Source organism: Octopus bimaculoides, chromosome 5 (assembly GCF_001194135.2).
Source record: "Octopus bimaculoides isolate UCB-OBI-ISO-001 chromosome 5, ASM119413v2, whole genome shotgun sequence".
Lineage (NCBI taxonomy): Eukaryota > Metazoa > Mollusca > Cephalopoda > Octopoda > Octopodidae > Octopus > Octopus bimaculoides.
This window is the reverse complement of record NC_068985.1, coordinates 60,792,579-60,816,412: the sequence shown is the minus strand read 5'-3', so window position 1 is coordinate 60,816,412 and position 23,834 is coordinate 60,792,579. Positions and strand designations below refer to the sequence as shown.

The window sequence follows — 23,834 nt, the reverse complement described above, 5'->3', positions numbered from 1 at the left end:
ATATAATATAGTGAAGTATATTTGCCACTTAAATGTGGCTGACCCCGAGGGGTGGATGTTACTGTTGCTTTTAGCCCCAGGAGGACATCTCCTCCAGCTGGCTATCGACACACATCTGTGTCCTGTCTGTATATATATATGTATATATATATATATACATATATATATATTCATCATATGTAAACAAACATAAGTTTCTTTTTTAAGTGTTGAAACGTATTGTAGAACAAGTAGAACGATAAATTTTTTTTCCACATGTTAATACTGGTCAGCATATATAAAGGATAAAATCCTTTTAAGAGCAGAAAAATTTGCCGGCAAATTTTTCTGCTCTTAAAAGGATTTTATCCTTTATATATGCTGTTCAGTATTTATGTGTTGAAAAGAAATTTATCTTTCTACTTGTTCAATATATATCCATACATATATAATATATATATATGTGTGTGTGTGTGTATATATTCACATATATATATTTAAGATTAATTTAAACTAACAAGCAAAGTCAGTTGGGCTTTATAATGTCTCCCATCTTTCTGTCTTTCCCTCATACTTTCCACCTCCTCATCATAATCTTCCTGTACCTCCTCCCTGTGTATTCCTTTAACTCTTCTCTCAGTATGCCCCACCACCACTTTGATTGTTGCAGCTCAGTGTTTCCACCATAGCTGCTCTACTACTCTGTCCTTCATGCTTCCAGCCATCCACATCCTGGATAGTTGAAATAGTTGTTCCCAATCTATAAAATAGACTTATTGTTGTAAAATCTTATTAGGACAATGGATATTCATTCTCACACCTTTTGTCCGTGACATTTTTTAGAATATATATAGAAAAGATGTAAGTCTCCTGTCCACCATTTGTTAACCAGTGTTGGTTTGTTTATATCCCTGTAACTTAGAAGTTCAACAAAAGAAGACCTGTAAAATAAGTACTGGGGTTGATTTATTTGACTGAGCCTTTCGAGGTAGTGCCCCAGCATAGGCTTAATGCAACAACTAAAACAAAAGAATAAAAGAATTAATATCACTTTCCTCCTTATTTCTGTGTGTTTTGTAATTCTTATGATCTGTTACTGGTTTTAGTGGTCATACTGGGGTAGCACTTTCAAAAACAATTATTTGAGTTATTAATACTGCTCCTTCTTCTAGAAACGTCAAAACCACCAAATCTCTACCAGAGAAGAAGGTGGGGATATATTGAAACTGATTTAAATGAAGGTGTTAATAAATAATTGATCTGTTTCTATTTATAGTAACAGGTAAACTTTACTGGTTCACTTTCTCTGTTTAATATCAGCCACATGCATGTATGTATATGTTTGTGCATCTTTGTGTATGTATATATTCCATTACACTTCAGCTTCGTTTTCCCCACTATGTTGTCCTCTCTTACTTCTTTCCTCCCTCCCTAATTTGACTACTTCTTCAAGCTCCACTCACCCATCTTATATCTACCATATATACGTGTGTGTGTGTGCATGAGTGCACATTTGTGATTGTATGCATATGCATGTATTTATAGTGCAAGCATGGCTATGTGGTTAAGAAGATTGCTTCTGAAACCCATGGTTTGGGGTTCAGTCTCACTGCGTGGCTGCTGTTGATTGATGTTCTCTATAATAGCCAGGAGTTGACTGGAAAAAGCCCATCTTATGGATGAAGATTATTTCAAAAGTAAAGTAGTAGTGGGCATAACTTTTTTATTAATTTATACAGATCATTCAAACTGTCTGTGTTGGTAGAGTAACTCTTCCACTATATAAAGATACTACTGAATATAGTCTCTATCATCAATGATGCATTTACACCATTGTTAATTCTATCTCACAAGTTCCCTTTGAAAGATGTAGGCAAGCACTGTTGTACCCACTTCACAATCACTTTTACTTTGTGTCATCAAATTGTTGTCCCTGAAGACTGTCCTTCATTGAACTGATGAAGTGAAAGTCAGATGGCACCAGATCCAGGTTGTACTGTGGATGGGGACCTAGTGATCAGCCCAATTTGCTGATTGCCTGACTTGTTGCAAAGATGTGTGTGTTTATGCACTGTAATGGTGAATGTGGATCATTTTCAAATTCTTTTTTGGTCTCTTTCCCCTCTTTAAGATTTTTGAATGTCTCATTATATCACTTTTTAAGTGTACAATTTTGTTTACATTTTTGCAATCACCAACACACCCACCATGACCTTTCTGTGCTGATCCCAGGCTCTTGAAAGTCCTCAATGAAAATTTGTCCAGGCCAGTGGTTCTTAACTGGGGCCCGTATGACCACTAGAGGCTTTGTGGGATTCACTCAAGCAAAATAGTAAATTGGGGTTCCACAGTAGTATTTTAAGGGTCTGTGAAAAAATTTTGCATTTATATGTATTTTTTGCAAGAAACAGCTAAATTTCTTATTTCTTTTTCTAACATTTTACATAGTTCAACATACATAAGTTAATGTGTGAAAAGTAAAATAGGGATTTTGAAAGAAGTATCTATTAAAACTAGTTTTTAAACATTGAATGATTTTGGGAGTTCACCAGAACAAAATAACAATCAAAGGTGAGGGTTGGGCATAGAAATATCTGCCTCAGTAGAGTCTTGACTGACCCCTGCAAGCATGGGTAAGTAGAAGTTAAAACAACAGTGTTGATGATATGTGTGTGTGTGCTTGTGTTGAAGTGTGAAGTGTGTATAAGTATGACTGTGTAAGTGTGTGTACATATATCTAAAGATTGCTTTAAGATACAAGGCATATTTCACAAATATGCCTGTTCAAGGATCATGATAGCATGAAACTATTTGTAGCTCTCTCAGCTGTGTATTTAATTTGACACACATATACACACACTTTTTTATTTCTACCATTTTACTTGTTTCAGTCACTGGACTTCAGTCTTGCTGGGATATTACCTTGAAGAGTTTAGTCAAACAAACCAGTCCCAGTACTTATATATTTTTAAGTTTGGTATTTACTCTACGAGCCTGTTTTTGCCGAACCACTATGTTAGAGGGGACATAAACAAACCAGCATTGGTTGTCAAGCAGTGGGGAGGACAAGTACAAAGACACAAACACATGATTGTATGTACTATGTATCCAGTTGTGAATATCACTCTGCCTCCTTCCAGTTTGGATCTTTCTGCTGGCTCTGGTTTAAAGAACTTGTGTGTTGGACACAATGGAAAGATTTAGAGACAAACATTTTCCTCTAAACCCTTCAACTAAACCTTTCCACTTAGAGCAAATCTACAGGAGAGCCTTCTGTTCTAAGGTAGGGGATGATAATGAACATGGCAGCCCAGATGACTGGGCCTGTTGTCATGTTTGGGCTTTTTGATTTGGGAATGATAGTTGTGAAGACATTTACTCTAGGTGTTCAGGACCATCTCTGTGGGAGACCTTGAGTAATGATTTTTATGTAGTGGCCCTGCATCTCTGTGCTTTGTGTACCATCTTCTCAGTTTTCTCATTCATTTAATTTCTATGTTAATCTCACCCCACCTTATTTTTTGAAACCAGTCCCTCTATAGTCTTTTATCCATTGTCTTTTTGGTAATAAAATTTTATTATTACTATTATTATTATAACTGGAAAGCTGGCAGAATCACACTAGTTGAAATTCTCAGCAACATTTCTTCCAAATTTACATTTGAAGTTCAAATACTGCAAAGGCGGACTTTGTCATTCATTCTTTAGTGGTCAGTAAAATAAGTACCAGTTGAGCACTGAGATCAACGTAATCAACTAATTCCCTACCCCTAAAAGATTTGCTGGCCATGTGCCAAAATTTAAAACGATTATTAATGATGATGATAATAGTAATAAAAACAACAATAATGCTTTCAAATTTTGGTACAAAGCCAGCAACTTGGAGAGAAGGATGTAAGTCATTTACATTGACCCTCAGTATTCAACTGGTACTTATGTTATTGATCCCAAAAGGATGAAAGGCAAAGTCAACTTCAGCATAATTTGACCTCAAAATAACAATAATAATAATAATGATCCATCTCTCTTTATCCCTCTATATATGTGTGTGTGTGTGTGTATTTATACACACACATACACACTTCGACTTTCTCTTCTCATTATATTCTTTCTTCATATCTACTCATCTCTCCTTCTCCCTCTCTCTATCACCCTCTTCACACTCATGTTTCTTTATGTCTCTTTAATTCTGTTCCTATCCCCATCACACACACTTCCCTCTCTCTCTCTCTCTCCACAAACACTTCTCTCTTTTTCTCTCTCTTTCTCTCCCCACAAACACTTCTCTCTCTTTCTCTCTCTCTCTCTCCACAAACACTTCTCTCACACCCACACACCCCTGCCTTTCCCTCCCAATGGAATCATCCACTGCTACTGCCTGTATCAATCAATAGACAACACCTCCAATAGCTCAGTCATCAACATACACCAGCTTCTCTTTGGCACCAACACATACACATCTCTATACACACAAACACATGCTTGTATATACACATATATGTATATACACACTGGCAAACATTGAGCTAACATATACACCTGCACAAAGGTGCATATAAACCATACATATACATAAACACACATACACAGCTCTATACATACACACACTTATATACACACTTCTTCTGTATATACATACATTTCACACACACACACACACACACACACACACACACACACACATAGAATCAACATCTATCAGTATTTAACATCTTTAAGCTACCTGGGTGGATGTACCTGTCATCAGTGATATTTACCAATTCCTGTCTTAAAGTGAACCAGCTGCCCCCAACTTCACTGCTGTGCCTTGGATTACTACTACTACCACCACCATCAGTGTATCCTCTGTCTTTCACTATAAACATACACTTACGCATAATCTCACATACGTACACACACACACACTCACACACACACTGGTACATAGTTACACACGTACACACGTTGGATTTTACTTAAATTTTTGGGGAAAAAAAATATAATTGGAGAATTGTTATTTCTAACTTCACGTTTTTGTTTGTATTTTTGAAATATTTACAAATGTGTGTATGTGAGTTGACATCAAACTTTATTTAGGCAAATCCCCCTCACCCACCACTACCAATGTAACTTTCCAGAAGATAAACTACTACATATCTCTTCACTTTGTTGTTTTTGTTGTTGTTGTTGTTGTGGTTGTCATCATCATCATCACCATTGCCACTGTTTTTCTGCTTTTGTATTGAATATGCCAACAAACTTCCACCAAGCCAATAATACTCTCTTTGACCAAATTCTGAGTATTTCTATCAAACAAATCTCCACTCCTGAATTTTATGTCAACACTGATGTGCCTAAATTATTTTTATTTCAGTCGATTATTCTCCTAACGTATCTGTAATGGTACTTTTTCTGTCTTTCAAATTATAGCTCTATATTTCTCTTACTTGTATTTATAATTTCATAGGGTAAATTGTCTAGTTGCATGTGTAAAGACTTTACACGCACACATTTATATGTATGTATATTTAGACTATCAGTAAAATGAAAAATGTAATTAGCCATCTAACAAAGAAAATAAGGGAAAAACAGCAGTTCATACAAATCATTTCTTAGCATTTCTCTGTTGCTCTCTATTTATATACTTATTTTGTTATCTGTCTGTCAGTTTATCTCTATCTTTCTCCCTCCGCTCCAACTCTCCCTCTCTCTCTCTCTCTCTCTCTCTCTCTCTCTCCCCATACTTTCAACATAGTTTACCTCCAATAGCCCTAATCTTCCACTTTAGGCCACCTCCACAGTTGGTACAAACAAACTAAAACTTCTTCCTTGCAGTGTTCCAAAAACCTTCCATGTCTGATTATCTTCCCTCCACAAACAACATCAGCAACATTTTAAAATTTCCATCAACAACTTCCTCAAACTCTTCTCACTGTTTCCTGGGAGCCATTTATACAAAATATTTCCTTTTTTGTCTTCAACTTCAAAAACTGAAGCCATTTTCTTTTTGTTTTATTTTCAAGTTTGTTTTTCTTTTCTCACACCAGTATCTACCTGTGAGTAGGTGTATATATGAGTGACCGTGTGTGTATGTATATATATATATATGTGTGTGTGTGTGTGAGAGAGAGCGAGAGTAATTGTGTGTGTGTGTGTGTATTTATAGATGTCTTTTACAGCTGCTGCACAATACAATCTACAACATGCACCTTTATTTTCTTCCGTCTCACCTGTATTTGTCAACTGCAGTGATGCTACACTACAAACACCTAACACACTACATCTCTTTCTAAATATGGTATTACTACATTTACTGTTTCCCTTCATCTTGGTTTGTCTCTTCTTTCTCTCTTCATATATTCACATAGATTACTACATTAGAAAGAAGCTTCAACATTAACTTTGACAGAAATTTTAATAAAAAGAACTATAATAATCATTATTTTTTATTAATATTATTATTATTATTATTATTATTATTATTATTATTATTATTATTATTATTATTATTAACATTATTATTATTATTATTATTATTATTATTATTATTATTAAAATGTTTTATTATTGCTGTAGTTCATCAAAATGTCCCCTTTTTCTTCCTCCAAAAACCCTAAATTACACACGTCTCAAACTTCAGAACCACTGTTGTTATGTTGTTATGTTTTATCTTTATAAACAATAATTAAAGCTTTTGATACCAGTTTTCCTGTCTTTATAAATAACTCTTAAGGATTCGTAACTATATTAAAACAAATATTTTGTAATCGGTATTGCTGCTGTTCTTATTGCTATTTTGTATTAATTTTGTTGCTGTTATGCAGTGACAGAACAACACTGAATTGAATTTTAGGATCAAAATATGTCTTCAGTTTTATATGGAAGTCACTTTGCTTCTCTCTGTCTATCTTGTTAACTTGTGAGGATTCTGTTAACCTGCCACTAGTTTGTTAACTTTTTATATATATATATATATATATATATATATATATATATATACATACACACACAAACACAGACATTTTTATATACACATGCAGGTATATAGACTGACACTTATTCCACTTTCTCAACTTCTGAAACACATCACTGTTCAGTATTTACTAAAGTCAAAATTGAATAAAAGAAAAAAAGAACCTTATATATATATATATATATATATCCGAAATCACTAACTTTGTGAAAACTGAGCTGAACAAAATTTTTTTATATACACAGCAATATAACTTTATACCCAGCATTGCGTTACATCTAGTAAGTATTCTTAATCCAGTAACAACTACCATCATCAATTGCACTCTCAACAGGAGCAGCAATAGTAAATGATGCGATATTTGTTTACACCAATATTATTAGTGTAAGTATTAGTATTTCATCAGTGTACTACCTACTATTGAACTAGATGTATCCCCAACCTTACTAGGGTTAGTCTGTGAAAAGTTGTCTTTTAAAGTGTGTGTGCATATGTGTGTTCTATTCTAGTTGTTCTCAATAACCAATTCTAATTCCTCTACTCTCTATCTGATAAACAGTTTCTACTGTATAGGTATACATAGAGAGAGAGAAAGGTAAATGAATAGATAGATAAGATACAGTCAGGTAAATGGATAGACATTGGCAGATAGATAGATAGATAGATAGACACTGGAGATATTCCACAGTTATGTGGTTGTAGTGCTGATATCAGAAATGTTTTTCTAGTGCTGAAATTGTTGAAGTTTTCTCATTAAATGGATGCGACAATCTCCAAGGTAACCCACAAGGGGATGGTCACAAGTATTTACCTGCTGTGTATTCTATAATTACACCTGAATTATTATTATTTTATCCTCCTCTTCCTATCTGAAGTGGTTACTGTTTTCTTTCTACTTTATCATCAGCAAACTGACTTTTCCTTGCCAAATTACTTGCTACTGAAATGAAAATCTTGTCAACCACTCTTCCTACTCGCTTCTCACTCACATATTGTTACCAGCAAAGAGCTTCTATGTGCTAGAAATAACAGACAAACTTTCTCAAATCATATCCTAGCATTTTAAGAAAGGAAGGATACATTAGATAAGGTAATCCCTGGAAGTTTTTTGGTGCTGACTTGTAGCTAAATAGAGGTCAGTTAAATCAACTAAAACCTGTTAGTTCTTGGTCATGTTTATTTCCCCTGAAAAAAGAAATAAAAAGTATTTAATGAAATATTGATCACTTTCAACTTTTTATTTTTTTAAGTGGAATTTATTGCATTTAGTTAGTTAATAAGATAATTTTATTGTTGTTATCATTATTACACCCATCCCTGAAATTGCTGGCCTTGTGCCAGAATTTGAAACCATTATTACCTCCACCTTAACGTAGTATTGTTTTCAGTCACATTTGTGTGTTTGTCTCTGGACAAGATATCTCAAGAACTGCTGGATGGATTTGGATGAAACTTTCAGAGATGTTTGGCTTCATGACTGGCACAAACTGATTAGATTTTGGGATCAATCTAGTACCGGACAAAGATACTGGATTATTTTTCCGGATTTTTTTACTTAATTTTTGCGAGCGGTCAGGTTCATTTTTAGTATTCTCCTTTGTGAGAGCAGGTGAGTTTATTTCAAATATTCTTATTTTAAAAATCATCTCCGGCTAATCGTTGAAAGGACATTGGTGTTGTCTTGGTGAAGGTTTGTGCTCTCTGAGTGCTCTTGTTGTTATTATTATTATCAGTAGTAGTAGTAGTTTATTTTATTCTCCTTGTAACTATTCTAAAGATGATTAGACTTTGACTTGAAATTCCCAGTAATTCTTTGATATTAGTTTTAAGGCAAGAAACCTTATTTATTTACACAAAATATTTCTTAATTTTGTATTTTTGCCTTCTTTCTAGCATAATTTGTTTAAAATAACATAAAAGAAATAGCAAAACCATAGGAAACCCCTTCTATAGCTCTTATCATTTTATAGAATAATTATTTGCTAGAATTCCAGAACTATCTCCTTCAAGCTGTGACACTTCCTGCTGATATTCTAAGATTTGGTTCTTTTCTGTTTTAATAACAAAACCTCTGATAGTGGTGGTGGTGGTGTTGTTTTAAAGAATATTCTACATTTCTTAGACTACTGCAGGAATAGGAAATACTGCTAGTTATATATTATGTAATACTGGCTATTAACCACACATATATGAAATACTAATATTTAACTTATATATATATATATATATATATGTGTGTGTGTGTGTGTGTGTGTGTGTGTGTGTATGTATGTATATATTAAATACTAATCTTTTACTACACACACACACACACACACACACACAGAGTACCTTATGAAACAAAGACTGAATCACAAAAACAAGGGAGATAATCTTTGAGAGACCTTGAGTCTGACTGTGTCAGTTAACATACTTTTGTGATATATATCTCTCTGTTTTTATTTAATTATAATATCCACCTTCACATCTTTTCTCACCTATAAATATTCCACACCTCTACTTTATAACACACCTGTGCTTTATGTTATCCATCACCAACAACAACTAGTGTTTACTGTTATTCTATTCTGTTTGTAAGTGATCTTATTTCCTTCTTATTCTATTCAACCACCTCACTACGCATTTTATATCACTGATAAATAATATATTTTGTTATTCTTTCTTCTTTAAGTTAGATATAGTACTTCAATCTATTTGAAGATGTTTATTGAATAGAAAATAATTAACTATGAGTTGGCAGGTTTGGACCACACATATCAGTTGATGAGGTTGTTATGTACATATGGTTTTGTATTTGTTAATTTTAAAATAGTTCATTATATTATTACTACATAAATGATTGATGTTAAGAGAATAAAAGGTTATTGAAGACATTGTATTACTATCTGATACAATACTGAGCTGCTTTGTTTCACTGTTCAATTGACCTCAGAAAACTAGAGCAGAATTTGAACCACAGCTCACAGTTGAATTTATCTTCCTGAAGATCAGTGCAACTTGTGTATTTCATCATTATATCATTCAACATTGCCCCCGTTTAACAAGATCTGCCATTAATGTCCTGTCAGCCAACCTTTGCATGTGGACAATGTGTGTGTCTTCATTTCCTGTGGTGGACAAGACCCTGCCCTATCCGGATATGTGTTTAGAAGAGAAATTAATGTAGGAAAATTTAAACTGGTTCACTACAACATTGAGCTAGTTAATCATGGAACAACAATAACCACAACTTGTGAGACCAGGAAGGGAAGCTTGTTTGAGTTAAATAAATCATTTTCCCATGCAGTACTCTATTTCATTAATTAGGGATTAATAACTTTTTAATTCAGGAAACTATATTGCAAATAACAAAGAAAAGAAGTAAAAAAGAATAGAAAAATCTAGACTTTTATAATTTTGTTATAATTACTTTTGTAATGACATCAAACAGACATGTCCGGACTAATTTTCTTGAGTTTTTCTTCCTGCTGCTATAGTACTTGTATATGATCCACTACTATATCTGCTGCTACTACTGCTATTACTACAACATTGCTATTAAGCTCTTAAAGTGGCATTTAGTCTATCAACTTGCTGTACATAATCCTCTAGGCTCTACCTCAATTGTCTCTCTTCTGGTGCAATCAGACATTTTACAGACAGGAAATAATTTAACATGTCGTGTGTTTTTCACAACCATTAAACAAGTTTATATCATTCACAATATCATCTTTGATCATTTTGGTTATATATCCTCCACAACCTATTTTGTAAATCCTAATTTTTTGTAAATCCTAACTTTTTGTAAATCCTAACGTTGAAAGTCAAAATCTAAACTGACAATTTTTTCTTGTCTTTTTTAATTATGACAATAAAAGAAATTTTTTTCCTTGACAATCAAAATCAATATTTCTGACACTTAAGAACCCTTTCAAAAACTTCGAAATAATTATTGTTGTTGTTCTGTGCTTCCGTTATTTTGGTTGGGCAAACTGTCTTCTTAGAATCCAACTATTCACTCAGCTTATTTAACTCTCTCGTTTCAGTGTTGCTTCAACTGTTTCTAGTTCCCTGTCCTTTTTACTTAAAGTTAATATTGTTCCTATCTATACCATTCTGTTCTGCACCTTGTTCTAAAACTACCTCCTTGAGTAACATTGTTTTGATACCTTGATGTTTTTGAAGTACGTCAAGGCCCTACAACTGTTATGTATCATAGATTCATAAACTTATTACATTATACTTGTTATTGTTGCTTATGTCTAATTGAAATCAATTTGTAAATTTAAACAGTCTCAAACTCTATTTCCATAGATATATTTCAATATTTATAACAATTCAATGAAAACAGTTCTTTTCTAAAATAATGTCAATATTATGCATATTTGTTATAATTATTGTTACCTATTTTATTTTGTAATCAAATTAAAACCTCATATATTGGTTTTTGCTTTGCTGTGTTAACCGAAGTCTTACCTCAACCATTGTTGACATGAAAAATTCAATTTTTGTATTACCCATTCTTTGTTTAAGCTCTTTCTCAAACAACTGTCAATGGTATTTTGATTAATTTGTATTTGATGTTCATATTATAAACCCTCCTTATTTCATTACTCTTCTAAATTTCCTTTGTCCAAAATCTAATATTCTTTCACACATGACAGCCGAAATTGCTCCCTTCCATTTTATTTGCATGGTTGTGTTTTACAGAGCTTTCTAGATTTAATACCCTCAGTTAATCAGAAAACCTGATCCCAATGTATTTATATACACATGAAACAGGGAAACTTGGATAAGGGGGAATGCAAAAAACAAGATTTAACAAGTCACCTAAAACTTTTGAATTAATTTTTCTTTTTTATTAATCTATTATATTAATATCAAAAATAGCAAGTTTTCCTCTAAATTACAATTGATTTCCCACATTGAATAATTCATAGTATTAAACTCCACTTTCACTTTACCAACTGTTTTGGGAATTTCATTTTGAGCACTTAGGTTAAATGATTAAGTTTCTTATCTATTGTTACATTATTCTAACAAGCAATCAATTTCTTGTTTATTAATATCATGTTTGTATCTTGTATAGGATAAGGGGCATGGAACAGATCATATATAGTTCCATTTATAAACTTGTGGCTCTTTAATATTAACCAGCAAATACCCTTGTTCTATAGTGATAAAAGATTCCTAATTCTACTAGAAATACATTCCCAATTTTCTGATTGATTTGACCTCCCAAACTAAAGAATTTAATTGTTATGTTAGTACTAAAAGAAAACAGAAAATAGAGGGGACTGGGTCATTAGTCTAGTTGTAATTATTATCTTGGTGATTTGGCTTTCTACATATAATTTGGCAGTTATTTAGTAATTTTAGGCTTTAGTTGAAGTCAGCTTTTAGTGTGGCTATAATCACTAAGATGTTCCCTGGGAAAAAAAAAATTAGCTTCCATATTTTACCAGAACATGTACACAATGTTACATCACTCAGTAAATAATGACTTTTGACTGTCAACAAGCAAACCTCTGCAATACTAAGCCAAAATCTTTTTCAAATTACACCTTACAGCCTTTTAAAAAAGGACACATTGACTATATAATCCAACATATACTGGATCTTTGAAAAAATGACATGATCAGGGTTTACCCGTAGTTAAACAATAAATTTTGATATAAATGAGGCCATGTCTGTAAATTCTTATTATTATGTTTCTCCATATATATCCCTCCTGTTATACTGATTTTACTTATCTGAATTTCTCTTCTGAATTAATTTTGTGCACACACACTTTCACCCATCCAAGTATCTTTTAATTACACTTCTATGTATGTATGTATGTTTATATACACATCTAACACCTACATACCTAACACATACACACCATTCTCTGTTGCCAACTCAAGGACACATAACAAAACCATGTTTTTGTTTTATCTGCCAATATGAACTATTTGAGAAATCTTTTCTTGCTAAGAACCAAGATTATCCTGTAATCTCCACACTCCTCTTACATATCATGGGAAACATGGAAACCTGAGAATTTACTGCAATCCTTCAGGGATTATTCAATTGATTATCTGATAGTTTTACTTGTCTGACTTCATGAAGAACAAATCACATTTTCATGTGATTATTTAGAAATGGACTTGCAAAAGTAATTTCTTGTGAAAAAAAAGAAAATATATTTTTGTGTGTGTAAATATCCATAAATAGTCCCATTCTCTATCTGCAAAGATGGACTGATAAATGTTGACACGTTGGAGTTAACATGGCTACAGATCCACTTAACATGGCAGGACGTAACGGAATTGTAGTCCCATCAACTAGTACTAGACAAGCAATTGCTAAAAGCTTTCAGCTGGAATATTGTTGGTTCTGTGGCCGCCCTATGGACTTCTTTAGGTGAGTATTTTCACCAAAAACAAATACAAAAAGAATTGTTTTTATTTGATTAAATTTTTCTAGTTTCATATTCAATACTTTCAAGTATGTGATGTCTGTATTGATGTTGAATACTTTGAGTTATATATATATATATATATATATATATATATATATATATTGATAAATTAAAGTGCCAGTAAAATACTGGGGTTTATCCTCCACTGATCCTCCACCTTCTCTCATTGCATTGTGCTAATGTTTGCTATTAAATGTTTGCAATGTTGATTATGCTGATATGGGAAATATGTCTGCAAAACTTGTTTATTCTTTAACTGGTTTTAGTCATTAGACGGTGACCAGGCTGAAGCAGTGCCTTCAAGGGTATAAGTTGATTATATCAACTCCGGCCTTGATGGAGGGCACAAAGCAAAGTCCATCTTGTGTAAGGTAGGTGAGGATACAAATCAGTTCTTATTTTGAGTTACTTCTGAGACAGATCAGCAACCACAACTCGCTCTTAAGTTCCATGTTTTTGCATGGTTTCTGGATGCCATTCCTTTCATCAACCCTTTCATGGTTAGCTAGAGGAATGGTACTAAGAGTATTTTATTCTGGCACCAACACTTAAGGAGTTGTCATATCTGCAGCAGGACTAAAGAATCTTCTCCACCCTACATTGTCTCTGTTCATTTGTTAAACTCCTCTATTGGGCATCTGATCAACAAATTAATAAATTTTGTTATATATTTCCATTTAGGCCATCGTTAATATTTTTTCAGTGTATTTTTACAGCTAATATAGACTTTGTCATGTTTCTTCAATGTTTTTTTTTTTTTGTTAATAATTTTACTGATAAACCAGGTATTCTTTGTACAATCTTAACTAATATGTTTAAGATGTTTTTTATCTGAATATCTCACAGATATTGTCATGATATCATTTTCTTATTATTTTCTCATTCTATTTTCATCACACATCTATGTCTTATGTGTTCCCACTATTTTCTATCTACTTTCCTAATAGTTTACCTTATCTCTCCACTTTCTTCTCATTGAGTAAACTGTCTAGCACTTAGACATACAATCAGTGTCTAAGTTCTAATCACCCATAAAAGGAGAGAAGGTTACCAAAAGCCATCATTGCAGTTGTTTGCCCTGCTATAGAAAAAGCAGCCAGAATCTCTCTCAAATAACATTCTGCCAAAAAGATGAACACATTGGATAATGTAGTTTTAGATACACTGTTGTAACCCATTCATACATAGTGTCCCAAAAGCAGGACAATTTGGAAATTATATTTTATGCATTAATGGGTTGAGCAAGAGGAGATGGTCACATGTGATTGAAGATTTACTTCATTAACTTGGGGCCACACATTAACTATATTAGATCCAGCCAGCAAAAGAAATTCTACATGATGGTGTGACCTGTTAGAAATAACAGCCAAATATTCCTCAAAGCATACCCTATCCATCCTATGAAGACATTGGATAAAGTGGTCCTTATACACTTTTTACTCTCTTCATGAACCATGCCTACAGGTGTCATAGACTAGGGACCTCCATGCCCCCCTGTTCTTCGCATAGCAGTTTATTGGGCTAGTTTTTCTTTAGCCAGGTGGTAAGACTATCAAGTAGCTTCTCTCATTATTTTCCCTAACAACTTCTTTTCAGTTTCCCTGTTGTCACCTTCTTGTCATCTCATATAGTGTTTGTCCAATGAACTGAGACAATTCTCTCCTGTTTATGTTGTTAAGAAACTTTCTGATGGTCTTTGCTCATCTGAGGACCTCAATGATTGTCACCCCTTGTACATAGTCATCTTGAACATTCATCAAAGGTACCACATCGCTGCAGCATTGGTAAGCTTTCATTCTTGTCAATGTTCCAGGTCTCACAACCATCTGTGAGAATGGGTTCTATGTATGCATCTAAGACTCTTTTCACTGTTATTGATAACCATTTATATGACATTATATATTTGATACCGTCAGAAATATCTTTGAACTGTCCAGTATGTGACTTCGTTTCTTTGCGGTTTTTCCCATATGAAGCAATTAACTGTGTTTGGAAAAGAAAGAAAGAGAGATTTCCACAGCTGGATCTTTCATTATTTAACCACAAGCAAAAATATATCTATACCTTTCATATGTCTGTGTGAGATGTATATTACTTGTGTGTGTGTGTGCGTGTGTGTGTACATGTGACAGAAGAAATATAGTTCTTTATACATCTACAGCAGCTCTTCTATGCTAGATCAGTTGTAAATCTCCCTTCAGAATGTCTGTTCCAGGGCCATCTCTTTGTAGCAGTTACTAACAATTCTAACATATTACTAATCAAGAATTACCATTTTTGATGCTTGTTTGCTAATTGGTTGTCCATCAGATTCTAAGATGATCATCTCCTCTGTCTATTGCCAATTTTTTGATGACTGTACACTTCAATCTTTAATGTGCAGCTCAATTATATATAAGACATAGAAATGTTTGGTTAGAGAGGTCAAGTGTTAATCTGCATGTTTATCGCTTCCTTTATATCTCCTGGTAATTCTAAATGTGTTTTTCATCCATAACACCAAAGAGAACAGTTGGCAGCAATGCCTTCCATTCTTCAAGATGATTTTCAGCTGATCTTTGTACCATTTTTCTTGTTCTCCAGCTAGCCATGGCCATGGTGTAGCTGTCTGAACCAGATGATTGCTGAAAGGTCTTTCTAAATACCCACCCCATCTTCTATACAACAGTTCTCATCTTCCAGGCTGTCTCTGTTTCCACTGAAGAGTATGGATACAAGACAAAAATAATATGGCCAGACTATAAAATTCCTTGACACCTTTAACTCTTTAGTATTCAGATTACTCTGTCAAATGTAATGTTTATTTAACCACATTGTTTTGAATTAATCATATATTATCTTGTAGCTTTGAGGTTTCAGTGATGTGATTGTTTATTTTTAGAATAACACTGTAGGGTAGTTGTGAGAAACCTGATCTAATTAATTTGAACATAAAACATGTAGAATATCTGGGCCTGATATGGCCAGTTTGAATACTGAAGGGTTAATCTTGTATATATGTCTTTGCTATCCAACCTAAAACTTTGAGCTAATGACCCAATCACAAGTTCCTGCTCAGTTAAAGAGGATTTCACATTTTGCAGATTTCAAGACTTCATAAGAATTTAAAATGGATACATCAGTAGATTTGGCTAACCTAAAAATAATATTTGGAAATATTTGTCATCACTTTCAACATTACCACCACTGCCATCATCATCACTATATTGTCATCACCAAGGTGGCGAGCTGGCAGAAACATTAGCATGCCAGGCGAAATGCTTAGCAGCATTTTGTCTGTCTTTACATTCTGAGTTCAAATTCCACCAAGGTCAACTTTGCCTTTCGTCTGTTCAGGGTTGATAAATTAAGTACCAGTTGCGTACTGGGGTCGATCTTATCGATTGGCCCCCTCCTCAAAAATTTCGGGTCTTGTGCCTAGAGTAGAAAAGAAAATTGTAACTAATCATTCAATCAGAATACACAGATGCTCACTGTTGAAACAAATGTCATGTTCCAGTTACTTTCAGTATAACTAAATTAGATATAACTTAAATATACCAGATAGAACTAGATTTAGTAACCCAGATAGAATGAATCAAATAGAACTAGATGTAATATAAACTGACTAGATGTAATTTAAAAACTAGATTCAGTAAACCAAATATAAACAGTTTAAATAAGCTGGATGTAACTAGAGTATATAAGCCAGATATAATTAGAGTATATAAACTAGATATAGCTAGAGTGTATAAACTTGATGTAACTTAATTGTATAGATACAGGTGTAATAAACCAAATAGAATTTGGTGCACTGCTCATCACTTCATCTTTTCTTTTCATCCTCTTTAAAAATCTAGTTACAATGAAAACAGTGTTTCTGTAATTAAAGATGTGATTATAGTTTAAAAAACAAAACAAAACACTATTACTGTATTTAACGATTAGCATATAGATTTTATTGTCAATCACCAAACACTTTCAATAGACTTGCTGGAAATGGTAGCTAAATCTCTTCAAATTATATCTTATTGTCTTAAAAGGGAAATATATTTGAAAATGTAGTTTTAGGTATAGAAAAGACTGGAAGGTCATAGTTAGAATGTCTTTTACTTGAGATTCAATCAATACTGACCTGTGACTAAACCACCACAATATACTTGCTATCACACAGTTAACATACTACTGATTTGTCCAGGCTTAGTACACATCTCTCTCTCTCTATCTCTCTCTCTCTCTCTCTCTCTCTCTCTCTCTCTCTCTCTCTCTTGTATATTAATGGCAGCCAACATCATCACCGCATCATCACTTAACTGAAGTAGCAACTGGTAATAAAAATGAACTAGTTTTCTTTCTGTTCAAGTATCTTCTCTCTGTGTGGTTATATCTATGTAGGTATCCAGTATCAGTTAGTACCTGCTGTGTAAGTCACATGGTCACTTATGTCCTGTGAATGACACCAGTTTCACTATTTACAACCCACTGCATCTAAAAGCAATGTCTCCTTGTAATGATTTTTTTTTTGTTTTTTTAATGTTTCTAGGCAGCTGTTATAATCCCTACCGTTTCACTAGATAGACTTATTAACTACCAGTTGTTGCTGTTTCGCCCCAAGTTGCTGCTGATCAAGTAGATATCTGGTCAAATCTATTTCTTCCATGACTTCCGTTTTGTATTCAGAAAATAGCACACTATAGATTATAATATCTAATGTGTTCTTTTAAGGACAATGCTATACTTTATTATAGAATATATCTGTAACCAACACTGTTTGTGTGTGTGTGTGTAAACAGATACCTTAGTGATGACACTGCTTATAAACTCATTATTACTCAGAACTTAGGTAAAAAGGATGGACTAATTTGTTTGTTTAATTTATATATTAGTGGTAGGTTTATTAGAAGTTTTTCCATTGGCAGTTAAAGAGGGTATTCAGGAGCTGAGGAAGTCTCAACCCAGGATTAAGATTAGTCCAGATGGTTCCTGCTTTTCTATCAACTAAGATATTGTATCTAACATTGCAGTTCACATCCCAATCACTGGGTCTTCTCTTCAAGGTCAGAAGACAATTACTGATATTTCATTAAGCTCGTGAGGTTTATAATGAGGCTCAGAACTGACACACAGCTGTTACTACTACTACTGCTACACACAGACACCCTAGACTGCATCCAGAAAAGAGCCATTCACTTGATTGGCATAGAGTCAAAGACACACTCCTCTGACTTACAGGTGTCCTGCCTTTTCTAATGGTCTCTGTTGCTTGGAGTAGCTGGGTTCATTCCACTACCATTACTCAGGCATTTCTAACCCACTCATCTCCTCCCATCACTACCCTTCAACCTCTTACTAATCACTCCATCTTATCCTTCCTTCTTACAACATCATCCCTTTGAATTCTCTCTCCCTGCTCATATCTTTTCTGCAAACCTACAAGGATTTGGCTTACAAATGTTCAAGAGGAACATTTATGGTAGCAATCTCACCAATCTAAGAGAGACTGCGAAGGCTATGGGCATTTCCCTTTCCTTTAGACCCAGCATGTAAAATAAAACAAAAATAGGCATTTATATCCATCTATCCATTCAATGTCAGCTAAAAATCTATAACTTCTGTCATCCAGATTTCAAACATTCAAACAAGACACTGTTAACAAACCGGTAATCTTATGAAGATTGCAGGGTATGATTCGTTGGTGATTTTAGTTACTATAGACTCCCCCTCTAGCTCATAGTTTTGACCTACTTCTAAATAGAATCACCTCTCTATGTACTTCATTGTGTTTGTATTTACACAATAGCAACTCTGTCTATTCTTGTCATATTTTCAGACTTTATTTGGAATGTCTTTTTTGGTATTGTGGTTTCACTCATCTCCGAGTTTTGTTATATGTCTTCTTTCTGGGTTAAACCAAATAATTACAGTTATGCCAGCATATGTTTTATTGTTAATCTAGCAGACTTATGATCAAAAGTATTTTGTTTGATCAGGACTGACCTGGGGTTAAACAATAGCACTAAAAAAATACCATCGCCTGAAGAAAAAAAAGACTGGGTGGTCATGACTGGAATATCTTTATTGGTTTGTTTGATTAGCTTTGATCTGAGGCTAAACAAGGTACTCTGAGTAGACTTTAGAATGCTACCCATTACAATTGATATGAAAGAAGACAGAGGAGTTAGGGTCAGCAATAAATAGCCAAGGAATGAAGAGGAGTTGGAGACAGGCAAAGAAGATGATTGAAAGAGAGGAAATAAAAAGAAAGAAATAAAAAAAATAAGAAATTGAACTTAATCTGGTGGAATAGAAATAAAATAGAGAAGTAATTTTTGTTTATTCAGTGGATAATTAATGTTGGTTGCAAAAAAACCTTCTGGAGCTTGATCATTTATTTACTAAGTAGGGTTATAAATTGAAGGTGGTGCAGTGCCTGTGGTGGTGGTGGTGGTGCTGCTGCTGCTGCTGCTGGCAGTGGTGGCAGCGACGGCGTGGTGGTGGTGTTTGATGAGTAGGTATTCATGTTGAGCAACTTTGATTAAACCACTCATTGTTTTTCTGGTATCATTGCTACTACTACTATGATGACAATGATGATGTTCTAGGCTCATATTCCACTATGGTTGACTCTGCCTTTTATTCTTTTGGGGTTAATAAAGTAAGTATCAGTTGAACACTGAGTTGATGTAATAGACTTATCTACTTCCTACAAATTGCAGGCCTTGAGCCAAAATTAGAAACCATTATTGTTATTATTATTATTATCATCATCATTATCATTATTATTATTCTCTCTGGGGTTGATAAAATTATGGACCAGCCAATCAAATTTTCCCCTCCCCTCAAAATTTAGGCAGAAGGCCTAAATTTTGCTATGTGTTAAGGAAGTGTTGTATCCAGACATTTAAGTGTTGAAGAAGTGTTGTATCAAGATATTTGCTAAGTGTTGAGGAAGTGTTGTATTAAATGAAGGCATTGAATGGATATCAAAGAAATGTTGACTGATTATTGAAGAAATTTTACTGAAACTCTGGTTTTGACTTTAAAAAAAAAAAATGAATGGTAATCTTTTATTCATTTCTCATCCATTTACTGTCAGAATATTCCAGAAATACACTCTAAGTGTTCTCTCAAATTATTTGCTCCCTCTCACTCCCTTTCCATTCCTATCTTTTCTCTCGTAGTATACTCCTTTCTGTATCTTTGTCTCTCAGTATCCTTGTCTCCATATCCCTCCTTTTCTTATACTCACTATTTCCACTATTCTTCCTCTCTTTCCATTTTTCTTCATTTCTCTCTCTTTCCTTCTCACACTCTACTTTCACTCGTTCTCTCTCCTTCCTTTTTGTCTCACTTTTCCCTTTCCTCCATCTCTCTTCTCTTTTAGTCTTGCATCACAAACACAATGGTGTGAAAATCATGATTGCCTACGGCTCTTACCATTTCAATATTCACTTAACATTATTCTTTGTCCTTCTCTCTCTCTCTCTCTCTCTCTCTCTCTCTCTCTCTCTCTCTTTCTCTTTCTCTCTCTCTCTCTCTCTCTCTTCTATTTTTGCCAGCATTTCATGGCCGTCACGAAACCAGATGGAATTTTGCTACTGATGTTTTTTCTTTATTATTGTTGTTGTTGTTATTACCATCATTGTTACTACTACTATTACAGACATTATTATTATCATCATGATTATTATTACTACTACAACTATTACTGTTATTACTATTATCATAGCCCTGACAACTCTGCCTTCTCTTATTCATCATTCAGTTAACATCTTTTCTTCTCCATTCCCTCGCAACCATCAGTACACTTGGTATTATTATTACATCAACCTTACTATATTGTGACACCTCTTCCCCATTTAATTCTTCCTTGCCATTGATACTGTTTCAGACACTCAATATTTCTGATAAAACTTTAATGCCAACATTATGTTTCACATATTTAGTTCTCAGCTTTTAACATTTCTCTTAGATTTTTCTTTATGGTTGGGATAGGGGAGAGAAAAGAAAAGAAAGGTGTTTCTTTTTACGCTGTATCCATTGAAATAGAAACAAAGAATAGAGATTTTCTAGTGGCCCTTTGTCAAAATATCAAAGGTCAGTAAGGGGTATTTACGTACCTGCTAGTCCTGCTAGAGACAGCAGCCAAATTTCTCTCAAATTGCACCCCACTGTCTTGAAACTTTTGAATATCTCTTAAAGAGAAGGATGGCCAATGATCATGAGTTATCTTGATATCAGGGCTGATTTAGAGATAAACAACACTATCAAGGACAATAACTGATGGATACCATATGATGATGATGATCCTTTCTATTATAGAAATCTTGTAGGAGTGGGCTAGTTGATTATATCACTCTCAGTGTTATACTGGTGCTTATTTCATCGATCTCAAAAGAACAAATGGCAAAGTCAACCCCAGCAAAATTTGAACTCAGAACGTAAAGATGGATGGAATGCTACTAAGCATTTCTGTTATTATTATTACTATTATTAAGGTAGTGATTCTTTCAGCTCACTACCTTAATAATTGTAATAATAATAATGATGTTAATGATAATGATAATGATTCAACTTTTGGCACACGGCCATCAATCTAAGTTAAATCAATTACATTGACTCCCAGTACTCAACAGGCCCTTTATTTTAGTGCCTCCCCAAAATGATGAAAGGCGAAGTTGATTTTGGTTGGATTTTAACTCAAAATGTAAAGAGTCAGAAGAAATGCTACTAAGTACTTTGTTCTACGTGCTAACAAGTCTACCAGGTCACCAAAGATTACTGGCACATATGATCCTTTGGCCTGCCCAGGAGGACAATAAAATAAGGACTGACCGATGAACTATCAACCCATGCCAGCAGGGAAGTGTATGTTAAATGGATGAGGATGACAGCGATGACAATGATGTTTTATTTTTCTACAAGTGTAAGATGAAAGGAGACAGAACAGAGACAAATTGCAAAAAATGGCTTAGTGGTTAGGGTGTTGGACTCACAATTGTAAGATTGTGGTTTCAGTTCCTGGACTGGGTGATACATTGTGTTCTTGAGCAAAACACTTCATTTCACATTGCTCCGGTCCACTCAGCTGTGGAAATGAGTTTAGCCTGGAGAGGGAGGGGTTCCACCAGGTTTTCTTGCCCAAGATATGCAGTGATGACAATGATTTTCATCATCATGTCTTCACAAATTCGGGGAGGAAAAATGGTGAGGTGTTTCATATAGTAGATTGGAAAGCAGTCGACTTCAGCCTGATTTGAACTTACAGAGCTAACATTAGGTAGTGGCAGTCATGATTCACTACAGTTTTGTTATCTTGTTAACTCTAGATTTTTTACTCTATCATTCCTTTCGAGGAAATTGTTCACAAGAATTATTTCCTATCTAAAAATTTGTTTGTTGGTGTGTATCAATGTTGTTGTTGTTATTGTTATATTACTTGCATTGGTAGCTTTTTCTGAATTTTTCTCTCTTTCTCTCAGTTCAAATTGTTCATGTAATTGATTAATGTGTGTGTGTTTATCAAAACGGGTTATATATATATATATATATATATATATATATACTTTGGTTAGGACCACAGTGCAATATCTATTGCAGTCAATGAACTAATTACTTTACTATTACATTGACCATTATCCTTGTTGGTATATCCAATTGTTTTCTTTTTCAGTCTGAGCAGTGATAATGACCACATGGAGAAACTATCTGAACTGGAAAGATTGCTGGCACAGGCACAGAATGAAAAGATGCATTTAATTGATGAACAGGTGAGATATCTATCTAGTGTGTGCGTGAAATCATAGTACAGCCACTTTCATTTGTTCCTGTTTGGTTAAACAGGCAGGAAAATATGTTGATTTGTTTAATGTTTGCTCTGATGTTTTCTGAGTCAAATCTTGCAACCATGTATGTGTTTGACAAACATTTTTACCTCACTGGGAAAATAGACCCCATGGTCTCATATACATTGTTGATGCACCAATTAATGCATGCAGACATCTGTGCAGATGTGATTAAAACTGCACCAATCTTATAATTTCTCAGTTACAGGAAGAAAAGAAGTGAAACTTGAGAACATTTATATTAATACATCTATATGTTATAAAACATTTATACATTTATATCTATATATTTGTATGTTTATAATAAATACATTTATACATATTCTGTAAGTAATATCACTAGTTTCTCTCAGTAGTTAGGAGAAAGTAAGCTAGTTTTGATGAATCTTTAGTGGAAACTAAAACTAAATACCCCTGTCCGCTGTCCTGGTTGATGAGAGACCTTCGTTTAGCCCTGAAGTGTATTGTCACAGTGAAACTTAATATATCTGTATTAAACATCTACAGTTGTAACTAGGTTTGCAAATTTAATCTCAAACACAATACTGTCAAAGGTCAGTAATGTACTGTGAAACTTGGCCGACTCATGCCAACATTAAAAAATTGACATATATATATATATATATATATATATATA

The 23,834-nt window shown here is 33.9% G+C and overlaps 1 protein-coding gene across 6 annotated transcripts in view; it reads left to right on the top strand.

Moving 5' to 3' along the window:
* The window catches only part of LOC106869304 (pleckstrin homology-like domain family B member 1), a 462,567-nt gene that overhangs the window by 421,045 nt on the left and 17,688 nt on the right, over positions 1–23,834 (top strand). For all 6 annotated transcript variants that reach the window (XM_052967731.1, XM_052967733.1, XM_052967734.1 and 3 more), the window contains one exon: positions 23,026–23,122. In XM_052967731.1, the coding sequence (XP_052823691.1) occupies positions 23,026–23,122 (97 nt within the window). The remainder of the gene's footprint in view (positions 1–23,025; positions 23,123–23,834) is intronic.